Genomic DNA, 13,271 nt, shown 5'->3' on the forward strand with positions numbered 1-13,271 from the left:
CTTAGCTCTGGAATCCATATTCTGTCAGGGAAAAAGGTTCAGTTTTAAAAGCACACAAGTAGAGATCTCTCGTTTCTTCTCAGTCCAGATCATGGCTTCCCATTACAGTGTAAGAGCACTTCAGACAACATCCTTTGATATGGGATTACAGGGAGACAAGTGTGTGTGGGGTGGGAGGAAATGCTTTTCCTCCAGTCAAAACCACTTCTTGTTTGATGGGTAAAATCCTTCACAAGAGTGAATCTCTCCTTTAATACCTATTTTAGGAACAGGTATCAAAGAGCCTTGGAAAGCAAAGGCATAATGCACCCGCGGGGCTTTTGAGTTAATCTCACTAACACTACCCCATGCATCAAGGAACTGTTAAAGCACCCCTCTCACAAGAGGATGTAGACTGCCACTTCATTCCTGTAAATAATCTGGGAAAGCATCCCCTGCCTGCTTTATTTCCCTCCACATTGTTCTCAATGCATCCAAAGTTCCTGAGATTCACAAATCCCGAGATTTTCCCCAACACAGTTCTTACTCACAAGGGTTCTCACAAGTGCATACTGTAGTAACTCAAAAAATGTATGTGAATGTTCAGCCAAAACTACATCTTAATATACTTTTCAAGTTCAAGAAATATAACTAGTACTGATACAAAAGAAAACCTGAGTGGCACCTCTTTCATGACTTTGTCAAAGACCTTACAGAAGTTTAGGTAGATGACATAGGTTGGTCTTCCCTTGTTGACTGCTGCAGTCACTTCTTTTGTATTCTGGGCTTCAAAACACGTACAAGTAGAGAGTGTTTAAGTAAACAGTTGACTTCTCTTGATTGGAACTTACGCAAACCTCTTGAATATCCAGTTCTTTAAGCCTGAGGCATCTGCTTCTTCTGCATGGGTAACACAGACCACACAGTTCTTGGGTAAAACAGAACAACCTAACGGGTTGGACAGGGGGAAAAGACCTCAGGAGATCACCTAATCAGACCCTGCTGCTCAGAGGAGAATAAAATGCAGCTGCTCAAGGTCTGGCTGTAGGCCTTTGGAGTGGCTTCAAAGACAGAGCTCACTGTGCCTCTGAACAACCTATTCTACAGTTTGACCATCCTCATGCAGCAAAAATCTCTCATATCTGCCTCAACCTCTGTTCTGATTTACTAACCACACAATGAGTGAGGACACAAGACATACAGACACAGAAGAAAGCTAATTACAGGTTGGATTTCCAATTTTCAGAGATTACATTCAACCTGTGTTTACAATTCAGCCATGCCTGGCTTAAGTTTGGTTTTGAAGTTCACCTATCTTACATACCTGTTTCCAAAGAAACAGAAGGATACACCCAATCTTCAGGAATGTTTGACAATTGATCCCTACCTAAACCTAATCATTTTGTTTCAGGTTCCGGAGGTTCCAAAAAGTGCTTTAAAAAACTACAAAGCAAAACAAAACAAACAAAAAAAAAACCAAGGAGAGATTATTTTTCATTCTTCTGAGTAAAAAGAGAAGATTGCACATTTATTGTTATTGGACATAGACAATTCAAGAAGAGAGAGAATGGAAAGAGGTACAGCTGCAATTGTACTGAGAAGTTTTAATCCCTAGAATTTTGTTTCAGCTGCAACAAACAAAGGTCAGTTTTAGGAAAAAAATACCACAAATAAGACTACTGGCATCAGTATTTATATCTGAAGCATATAAAAGTTTCAAAGTATCAGTCAATTTTTATGACAGCCAAAAGCAAGCAAAAAGCTAATATCCAGAATCAATGGAAGCCACCAGTTTTCCATTATTCTACCTCAAACTGCAGGAAAGGACAGAAATACGCCCTAGCCTCCTGTGTTCTTTCTACCTTCAGGCTACTACAAAAAGCAAAGTCACATAGTCCAGAATACAGTTCCAGTGGACTCTGTCAGAAAAAGAAATAGGAGGAGGTGCACATGAAATATTCTGCCCACCAGTCGCAGACAATTCATCCAAAGGAGAATGGTTTTGAAAGAAAATTACTTCTTTCAGCAAGGAACACAGAGCAACACAGTTCTGCAGCCCTAGGAAATGCCAAGATCACTTTAAAGCCAGACTTTCACAAAACTCATTCCTAGTGTGTCATCCTCTCTCTACACCTGAATGGAAAACTTGTACCAGTGGAAAGCATCAAGAGGTGCAAGTAATACACACAGCATGCAAGTCTTGAGTAAAGACTACAGCACAGGGACACCACAGCTCTAAGCATTACATCTGTTCTGTTAAAACTGAGGGCAACAGACTCAGTCAAAACACTCAAGAGTTTCCAGGTTTCCTGGATTTTACTCAGGGTTCCACAGTTTTAATCCCCTTAACTGTACACTTAAGTAGGTTCCTATTTACTTTCCACAGTTGTGTGTGTGTATATATATATATATCTATATATATCTATATATGCAAAATCTGAACTCCTGGGCTTTTTTCTACTTCAACAATAATAGAAATCAAATAATTGTATGAACAACTTATTTACTGAGGTCTTGAACTGAGGCTCTCTGTAAAAATTTACTTTCTTAAGCACTTAACCATTTCTCAGATAACAGATGAAGTAGGAAAAGGCTATCCTACTTTTTCACTAGGCCATCTATGCTTAACTCTATTGGCATTTTCCTTGATAATTATTACAGAAAAGACTCCACATGAATACAGTATGTTATCTGAGATAATTTTAAAAGTCACAGGATGAGGAAAAAAACCCACAGACTTACTTTCAAAAATGACACTGACAAACATTTATAACTATGTTGTAAAAGAAGTCACCCATGTTTGCCAGCAACTAAGAGGCAGGATTGAAACTCACAGCAAACTCATAGTCAGCAGCTCCTCTGAAGTACTGAGCAATTTCAACTTTATTATAATAGGATTGACTTCTACAGTAAAACCCCAAATTAAGAGGCATGAAGCAAATTAAATTGATTTTAAGGTGTTCTAAAACACTGTTGCTTAAATGCAAAAGCCTTCAAATAAGCGCTAGTGTTCCCACTGGGATTACTTTAAAAAAAAATTAAAAATGGAAAGCATGTTTCAGGATTTTAAATGCACCATAGCAGTGAAGAATTAAACCATCTGATAGATGCTTTCTAACCTAATGTCTATCATTTTAAGAATTGTCCTCATGATGCTCATTATTTATCTATAAAGAGGTCATGTCCAGGTTAGCCTCTTAACTAAAACATTTATAGGTGAATAATCTCATCCTAGTTGTTTTCAAAGAGATTTTTCTCTCTAGTAAATATTTACAGAAATAAGCCAAAAAAATTATGTGTTTTGAGTAACATTTTAAGTATTAAAACCCAAGCAGTTCATTAACTACAAAGAGACCTACGAAATATTTAACAGCAAAGCTTCTTTTTTCCAGAGCATGCTTTGCAGCAGCTAGATAAAGCTTAAAAGGAACAAAAAGTAACCTAACTTTCCATTCCCACAATTCCACACATATTTGCTGACCAAAAGATAGCATTTGTTACTAACAGCTTTAAAAAACAGCAACATAAGACAATTCAATATTCTGAAAGTTAACCTCTTTTCAGAGTTTACTTACCCAAGCTTTGTATTTACAGTCAGCTGGGCACAGTTCCACATTACACTACTGCTAATCAAGCCACTTCCAAACCTTGTCCTTCCTATTAGTGTACTGTCTCATTTGCACTGACAAAACAGTCAGCAGAACTAACTATAATAACATTTAAGCTCCATCAACTAAATTATCAAATTTATAGTCGGGCTGGAGCTATAGCTGCACTGTAAAACTTTAACAGAATTTGAAAGGCATCGGAAAACTGGACATTTTACTATGGAACAACACCCACATGAGTCAAGGTTATCAATTCCAGACAAAGCCAACAACAATGCCGGGCTCCAAGATTACACATTCTTAACTATTAACTGAATTTTATCAGTTTGGTGCGGGGAGGAAACCAGAACACATTCAATCCAAAATAAATGCAAACAAAAGTCACTAAACATATCATCAGTCGTTAAAAATGCTTGTAGTCAGTACTGTTCTGATCCACACCCTGAAGAAACTCTAATAAAAGACAGAATTACTGGACACAAGGATAAGTACCATACATCCATTCAGCATCAGCAGAGTCTTTGGTAAAGTCCTCTCAAGGAAGTAAATATACAGAACAGGTCCTGCTGATACAGTCTGTGGTTTCCAAAAGGCTTTTGAAAGGTTCCTTTTACAAGTCTTTCAGAACAACCATCTAACTATTGCAAAAATAAATATGTGACTAGAAGACAGAGTGAATTGCCAATTCCCTCAGCAGAAGGAAATCCCCAGGAGCTCTGCAGGAATCTGTGTTGGAACTACAACACATTTCATTAATAAGTAATCAGACTAAAAGGGTGAGCAGTAAAATAAAGCTTCTGGATGATATGAGCTTATTCTAGGTAACAAGGACAAGGGCATCCTGAAGACTTGTAAAGATCAAGCCAGTGCACTTCTGAATGGCACATGGAATTTGAGAGTATGAAAACAAAGTCCAGGGGGGGCTAGTCTAATTCTATGGATACAAGGATGAGCTCAAGGCTGACCATTACCTCTCAGAATGCAATCTTGGTGTTGTGAGAAACTGTTCTATGTAAAACTCAGCTGAATGCTTATTACTAATAAAAATCAGAGCATGTGTTTAGTGCATTCCTATGAGAACAGGAAGGGATTATTACTCCACCACATAAGCTGGAGGTATGTCCAACCTTGAGGGTGTACATACCTCAAATGTGATGCACAGCCCTAGCCCCACCTCCTAAAGAGGGGCAACCAAAAAACGTTCAATCAAGGTGAACAAGAGCCATCAAATATATAAGGAGATTTATGTCCAAAATATAACCTACAAATCTTCCAGCTGAGAGTAAAGTGCAAGGTGAGGTAATGGAAGGGTGTAAAAAACCTAACAGACAGCCAGGACTGAACTTTTGCTTCCTCTTCCAGTAGAGCAAATAAGGATTGTTAAGCAACATCAGAAGCAGCTGCAAAACAAAGGCGATCATTTGTGGAGTGGGCAGCAGATACAGTGACCTCCCTCACATAGGGATGGTACAGATGCTTTAACAAAAGTTACTGAGTTCAAAACCACTGGAAACACAGAGAATATGCAAAGGAAACACCGTTTATGCTTGTCCTGTTATTAAGGCACTCACTTCTGTCATACTACATAAAAACCCCACCTGATCTGACCCATTATGTCCATGCATTTGCTTCCAAAGAAAGAAGGGTATTTGAAAATTTATTGGCAGGGTAAGCCTTTATAGAAGCCACAATGCTTACAAATATCCTAGTTTCAAACAGTTCATCCAGCCAATCATGATAAAGGAATCTTCTGAATTTAAAATGCCTGTAAGCAATTTCCTGCAAAAGAGAAATAACAGGTGAAAATCTGAAAACACATCTTAAATCTTCTTAATTGTATACTTATTTAAAAACTGGTGCAGACACTAATCTTTTTGCTCAGGAAAGAAATTAGGTACCCATTTTGTGCTCTTGTACCTGTACCCTGCTCTAGATATTTCCAGCCAGCACAACCCTCCTCACCATGAAATTGAGATATATGTCAGGTCCTGGCTAGTAACTGAGGGAAAGGCCTATAAACCCCTATAAACAATGTGAGAAAGCAGCACCACAGGGGGCAAGGATGCAGCATCAGCCCCAGCCAAGACTTGCTCAAATTGCTGCAAATCTGAACCCTTCTTCACAGGCATGAATTTGAAACACAAATTAAAAAAAAAATCAAAAAAATCACAACCAACAAAAAAAAAACAAAACAAAAAAAAAAAAAAAAAAAAACAAAAACAAAAAAAAACCCACCAAACTGTGGAATCACTACTCATTCCATTTCCTGTCATTTCTGTCATTTACCTTGCTTCTCTCTCAAATTTCCTGCTCCTTCTCCAGGAACAGTTTAGCTGCCCAAGAAACCATAACTAAATCTAAATAAAATAGCCTGTATAACCCGGTAGTTTTGTGTCATGTCTATGAGTAGTCAAGACAACCTTGCAGCAACTATTAAATGAACAAGGTGTGCAATAAAACCTTCAGTACACTGTTTTCATAAGCTTCCATAACACAGGATGAATTTTTTAAAAATAGAAACTACTTTATTTTTATGCACATGTAATGAAAGATAAAGTTATCATAACGGCTTGATCCTTAACTTGCCACAAAAAAGCATTTCAGCATTTTGTATTCTGGACAGTCTTGAAGCTACTCAACTCATCTCTAATACAGGGCTATTAATTTTATTTTACTACTAGGAAGCTATAGTGGTTATAGTAAGATTATAATACTTTTTAAAAATTCCATGAAAAGACAGGCTTTTTTTTCCAAATAACAGAGAAATTTGGATAACTCTGTGCAAATGCTTTGTTTTGAAAAATATTTTTAGAGATAATTGCTAGACATTTCTAGTGGCATCTCATGATGTTTGCCCCTTCTTCAAATGTTTCTCAAAAAAACCCTACTGCTTCAAAATAGCAAAATAGCAAAGAAAAAATTAACAAAACAAAGTAAAGTATCACCAGTACATTATATTCTGCCTTCAAACAGTCACCTAATAAACTGTATTTTTCGGAACTTGAAATGGTTTACGTCAACCATGGCATACTCAATCTCTCAAAAATCTCAGTTTGTAGGTAGTAACAGTCCTTAAATGCATAACTGAGTTTCACTGACTCTCCTCCCACTTCCTGACACAATGACAAAAGGTTATATTAACGGGAAAGGATAAACACACACATATGGGCACAAAATGCTTATATTCACAGACATCAAGTTTTCACACCTGTGCTTTTCCACCACATTAGCAATGAGCATGGCATCCTGTGGTTTTATCCTGTCCTTTACCAGTATCTTGTACTTTATCCTGCATTACCAAATGCCAAAATGCTGTGAAATACTTTGGAGTAAGGTTAATGAGATTTCAGTGAGCTGTGGGCAAGGACAGGCATCACAGTTAACCCACTCCAACCAATCTTATCTCACACCAGAGGATTAGGAGCACCACAGAAGAATTTTACCCTGAGTGGGAGCAGCAGTAATGCTGCTTCCTCTCCCTCAGTTGCTGTGAGGTGCAAGTGCTCATTACTCCATTACTGATAAAACTGAAGAAGTGCTGCCTGCATTCTCTGCACTGGCTTGAGTCACATCCAGGTTGCACACTCATTATTTGTCCCCAGCCAAATAAACTTCACAGCTTCCGTTTCCCTACCTGCACCTTAAAGCAGGGGATTATATGACAATCTCTGAGGTCAGCCTCAACTCACACAGATGAAAAACACACCAAAAAATTAGAGAAACCTTCATTATTGACATTACTACACAGAGATTTCCAGTATAGTGGGCAGATATACCGAGAAGTATGGTTCCTAAGAACTAAGCAAAAAAACTAAGCATACCTTTACAGAACAACTTTCGCCAGACTTCTGATCAAGGTTTTGAATGTGAGTGACAACTACTGTCTACAGAACTATACAAAAAGCCCTACTGCTTCAAAATAGCAGTACAGTAAAAAATAAAATAAATAATATTAAGTATCAACATGGTATTATATTCTTCCTTTTAACAGTCACCAAGTAAGCTGTCATTTTTAAATATTTCTGTATATTTGTCCACCCTCAATACAAAAAAGCCTGCAATATTTTTAGGGTTCTCTAACTGCCTATGCTACTTCCTACAGGTATGGCAACTTCTAAGATTAGCAGGAAATTGCCTTCTTTAACCAGATTTTTAAAAGTTTTTCTTTGTATTAGCCCAGTGCTCTTCAAGAAAACTTTAGCTATATCTCACACAGAAACACTTGAGAGGGGAGGGTGCAAAGGAAAAATGTTAGTAGTGAGCAACTACACCAGAATAACTGCACCAAAATAACTTTTTAGCAACCACATTCTTTATTCCAAGAGCAGTCCTTGCAATGGTTTTACTCGCAGTAATTAGGACAACATACAGCCAGGCTGGGGAGCAGCAACAAAAACAAAAAACACAAACAAACAAAAGCCAAACAAATAATTAAAAAAAAAAATTTGAAACACCATAGACTTTGTATGGATTTCTATTATAATGAAAGTTAACGAAATAGCTTTTATCTATTTCATATCAATACTTTTTCTAGATACAAAAATGCAGCCATTCATCTGGTTTTCTTCCCTTCCCAACAGTAGGTTTTTATGTTCTTAAACTTCAAGAAGGAAGATCTACATTCCAAACAGAATAGTTCCTACAGCCTCTTTTCTCTCAGAGAAGAGACTGCAATCTTTTTCTAGCATTATCCTTGCATTCACAGCTGTTATTCTTAGGGGTTTGTGAAATGTTTTCAACATCTTGTTTTGTTCAAGTTACCATAAAAAACTCAGGATAGATACTTCTATTCTTTCCATCAGCTTTGTAACAAATTATGAATACCCAATGCCCTAAAACAGGACAATTTATTTAATGAAGACCAAAAGAAACTAAAAAATATGAACTAGCAAGCTTCCAGGTACACGTACTTAACTACAAAGCACATCACAATCTCTGACCACCTGTTTCAGCACAGCTTTATAATTATGCACCTCAATCCAGCGGCACAGGTATAAGTCAAAAAGTACACAAAGTTCAGCAAACATATCAGCATTGTGCAACAACTGCCATATTATCCAACTAAATTAATTCACCCCTTGCTCCCCATTTCCTTTCTAGATGCTGACATTTAAGCTTACACAAGCTTACACTGAAACTTCAAAGCAAGTCCAACAGCAGGAAAGTACTTTGATGGACACTCCTCCACCCCAAACTGCTGAGGGGAAAAAAAAAGAATCTTTTTCTTCAACTTTCACAATTAACATTTAGAAAAACAACTTGAAAATTCCCATTGCAGAAAGTACCTTTTTAGCTAAGAATGAATCTGCACCAGAATAACTTTTTAGCAACCACATTCTTTATTCCAAGAGCAGTCCTTGCAATGGTTTTACTCACAGTAATTAGGCTAAATTAATACCAGAATTTTTTTTTCCCAAAACAAAGGTAACCCAGAAAAAGTATGACTTCTTTTAGTAACAAAACATATATACACACATGTATGTTTTAAAGAAACAAGTCAAGGATAAACAATATAGCCTGAAGCCATATTCACCATCACCTGAAGCCATCACCAACACTGAAAGAATCAGTCTACACATTAAAAATAAGACAGAAGAAAGAAAAAAGGGACAACAATCAATTTTAGCTACAATTACTTTCTTCCACTCCCATACATTAGTGCTCTATTTGGCACAAGGCACGGGGAGAAATACAAGACTTAACTCTGTCAGAGCACTGCTGCCTCGATGCTATTATGAAACTTCAGTCCAAGACACAAAGCTGAATAATTAACCTTCCACAAAGGCTTTATTAGCTCTGGAGTGAACACCAAGGAGGTAAAGTCATTTGGACAAATCCAGTTTAGAAAGTCAATTACCTGCTTGTTTGGTTTATCAAAGCTGAGGTAATGAAATTATGGGACAGTTCACAGGGTGTCTAGCACACCAGAGCAAAACCCTCCCAGATACTAGCATCAACCCCTACCACAGGCTGCAGCAACACTTCATATGGATCTATCAGAATGCCTGGAAAAAGCAGGTTTAGACACTCAGGAAAAAAAGCAGCTCAAATTTTTCTCAGTACTTTAGAGACATAAGTTACATCATGCTGTTCTTCCAGACAGTAGTATTGAAAAGGCTTTCCAAGAGTTTATTATAAGAAGAACTAAAAGAAAAAGGTTAATGGCTTGCCAAAAAACTATTCTACTACAAATCTGACATTAGGTAACACATTTTGATTTTCCTTGAAGGAGTAAAGCAATATAGATCCAGTCTTACTTTCCAAGCTTCACTATAGCAAAAACAAACATGGAGTTTTGCGGGGGTTTATTTATTCCATGAGCATTTACTACAAAACTACAGCACAGAACAAATCCTAAAATATTACAGGCCATCAGCAATTCCCAAAATTTTGCTGTACTTCTCCCTCCACTGGCACTCTGTAGTGTATCACATACCAGCAATCCATGGCAGCACATTTGTAGAAGGAAGCAGCAGGCATCAGTTGTGTGACCTTCCTGCAACGAGCATTTCACTCTTGTGAAACACTAGCTCTAGCCTGCTCTTACAACACAACGTGGCCGAAGCTCCTCTTCCAACACAGGTTTTATGAAAAAAGGAACCTGCTCTGTGTCTTCTGGATGCTCTGGTTTGCATTGCAAAGTGGTCCTGAAGTGAGGAGCACAAGCATTGATTTGCTTCAAAAGCTCCCCCTGATCTGGTCTTCTTCAGTCCTGCAGCAGGAGCTGAAAGAGCTCACCAGTACAACCTCACCAAGGTCACCAGGGGTGACAAAGGCTGGGTTCTCTAGCACAGGTAGGGCAAAACACAGCCCCAGAACAAAAATGTTACTTGGTTCTACACACAGGGAGCAGAGGTCTTAGCAGAACTTGTTCTCTTTGGCCCAATACTGTGCCTCAGTACTGGAAACTCCAGCCTAAACTAGCATCAAAATAACATCTCATATCAACATCCAGATATTTCTGCCCATCGAAGGAAGCAGGATATACTAGTGTTGGAAGATTTCTCTTCTGAAGACACAGGCCTTCTCCTTGCTTCTGAAATAAGTGGTTTTTCTGGTTTTTTAAACTAGTGAATTACACTGAAAACAAGAAGCAGTGGCTAAACAATTAGTATTTTCCACCATCACAAGGTTTTAATTTATTCCTGAAATCTTGTTCAAATGCTGGAACAGGCATAGTTGAATACATACAAAAAGCTGTGAGAAAAAATACTCAGAGGATTTTGCTGGAAATTACTTGCCTAAGAACCATACACTTAAACAACTTAAACATCACAATGTTCTGCTACTTAGCAGATTTACTTCATAAGAACTTACTTAGCAGATCAACATTAGTCCCAAATGATGATCTGTATGACACCTCAGCTCTTTGTTTAAACAGAGCCTGAAGAAAAGAACTCAATCAAGAGACTGCAGGCATGCCATTAATGCATATGCTAAAAACTGGACTACATTCACATTTTAAAATCCATTAAGACAATTATGAGGCAAAAATCATTCTTCCATCTTCCTTCATTTCCACTGGTGATTTTCACTTAGTTGACTCATTTCTTTGCACCAACAGCATAATAAAATCTACCTTTTGCTTTGGAAAGTATGGTTTGACACAGCTTTGGAAGAATCTAGCACTGAATGCAGAATAATATGCAGCAGGCCCTCTATATACTGGACTATGCTGGCTAGACAGAAAGAAATTAGTAATAAATTTAATGGCAGGCCTATTTGGAAACTTGGTGAAATCCATACAGCCATATTCCAAAGTCAGGTTTTCATTTTCTGACATTCTATAAGGATAGCTGACAATCACCTATGTAAGGCTGGTAAAGTGCTTCAAGTTTGACAGCATTTCTACAGCTTTTCCTGCTTCTGTCAGCCCCCTGAAACTGATGCTAACATCACAGAGTGTCCCTGCTGGCCATACCATTCTGCACAGTATCTCCGGCAAGTCACAATCATTTTCCCAAGAAGCAGCTTTTAAGAACTATGGAGGAAGGAAAGCATTAGTCAAGAGAAAAAGCGATTTTCTCCCCCACTGCCTCCCATCCTTCACCAGAACAAAAATTAAAATCTTGGTGTTTGGAAAAAGGTTACAGAAGTAGCATTTTCTCTCTGACTCCCCTCTCCTCAAGAACAACCCAAAGATTACAAAACACCTTCAACAACAGTAACGCCTCCCTCTTGCAACAGACGGGATGCAGAAAGAGGAGGCAGAGAAACCTTTCCTTTCAGAAGAGAGAACCAACTCCTCAGCTGTACAACACATAGTAAGTACCTGGAGGGCAGGGAACAACCCTCCAAAGAGGTTCTCCAGCCAGGGCCCTGCCAGAGGCCACCGACACCTCTGCCAGCAGCCAAGACTGTGAACAGCTGTCATTTAGCACCAAAACAACATTTGTTCTATCCTACTCCTCGCTAGAAGGTACAGGATTAAGATTCCATTGCTAGGTATTTCTTCTACATATAAAACTAAGTTAAGCAGAACCTGGCAAGTCATTTAAAACGGCATCAAAGCCACTAAGTAACCACCAGACACTGAATGTAAAAAGATGCAAGGAACAAAAGGGATTCTGCTCAGATTGCAAAGCACAAGTGTTCTTAAGAGGTCAGTAGGTTTCTGCAAAGGGAACCAGTATCAAGCATCCCTGTTTTACTAAGCACTTACCACCCAGCCTTTAAACACAATTTCTACAGCCTTTTTAATCCTAGAACTGCTGTTAAAAAAGTGTTCCTGTGCAGCCTATATACCAAAACGCCTTCTCCTTCCAAGAATAGAGGGATGCAGGAAAGACAGAGTGGAAAATTACTTTGGAAATGAGATTCGGAACTAGTCAAAGAAACTTTATAAGACTGTTCAGGGAGACAAAGCAACATCCCGAAGGGTGAAACAGAAATTTAGCCCTTCGGACATTTAACTGTGATTTGCAATGGTAAAAAAAACAAATCCCCATTTTCGCACCCGCTTGACCTTATGGCACATAAAAGCTGAACCCGTAACTTTTCCTCTTTGTCCCCAACTCAATAGCTTGCTCTTTCCCCACGACCAAAATTTAGGTCATCCACCCTGAAACACTCGGGGAAGACAAGGGAAAACGCAAACCCCAAACAAAGCCCCGGACCCCGGCGCAGCGATGACTCTGCAGGAGCCGCGGCGCGGAGCCGGGCGCGCTCGCTCGGGGGGCGGCGGCCCCGGGACCCTTACTCCGGCCCAGGTACCGCTAAATGGCCGCCGCCGAGCGCAGCGCGGGGCCGCCGCCCCTCCAGGCGGCCCCGGGGGCGCGGGCAGGGCCGGACGGGAGCCCCGAGCGCGGCGGGCCCGGCCCGGCCCGGCTCCGCTGTGTGGCGGCGCAGAAGCCGGCCGTGCCCGGGGTTGGGCCGCTCACCGGCGTGCTGGTCCCGCGGCCACAGGTAGTAGGTGGCGGGGATGACGATGAGCCCCACGAAGCTGGTGAGGAAGTAGAAGAACGTGTTGCCGCTGTCGTCGTACTGGAACTGCTGCCCCGCCATGGCCGCGCCGGCCGCCCGCCCGTCCCCGCCGCCGCTGCCGCCGGCAGCCCCCGGTACCGCCGCCCCGGGATCCCGCGAGATCGCAGGCTCGGCCGGCCGCCCGCCCCTCGGCAGGCCGCGCAAGGAGACGTGTCACTACTCAGCCACCATAGCCCGAGTGGCGTCACCGGCGGGCCCGCC

The 13,271-nt window shown here is 40.1% G+C and overlaps 1 protein-coding gene across 1 annotated transcript in view; it reads right to left on the reverse strand.

Annotated features, from left to right (window-relative positions):
* The window catches only part of SEC63 (SEC63 protein translocation regulator), a 53,196-nt gene extending 39,945 nt beyond the window's left edge, over positions 1–13,251 (reverse strand). The window contains exon 1 of the mRNA XM_054628945.2: positions 12,968–13,251. Coding sequence (XP_054484920.1) covers positions 12,968–13,091 — 124 coding nt within the window. The 5' untranslated portion in view covers positions 13,092–13,251. The remainder of the gene's footprint in view (positions 1–12,967) is intronic.
* Positions 13,252–13,271: the final 20 nt, after the last annotated feature.

The sequence above is a fragment of the Agelaius phoeniceus genome, chromosome 3 (genome assembly GCF_051311805.1).
Source record: "Agelaius phoeniceus isolate bAgePho1 chromosome 3, bAgePho1.hap1, whole genome shotgun sequence".
NCBI classification, from domain to species: domain Eukaryota; kingdom Metazoa; phylum Chordata; class Aves; order Passeriformes; family Icteridae; genus Agelaius; species Agelaius phoeniceus.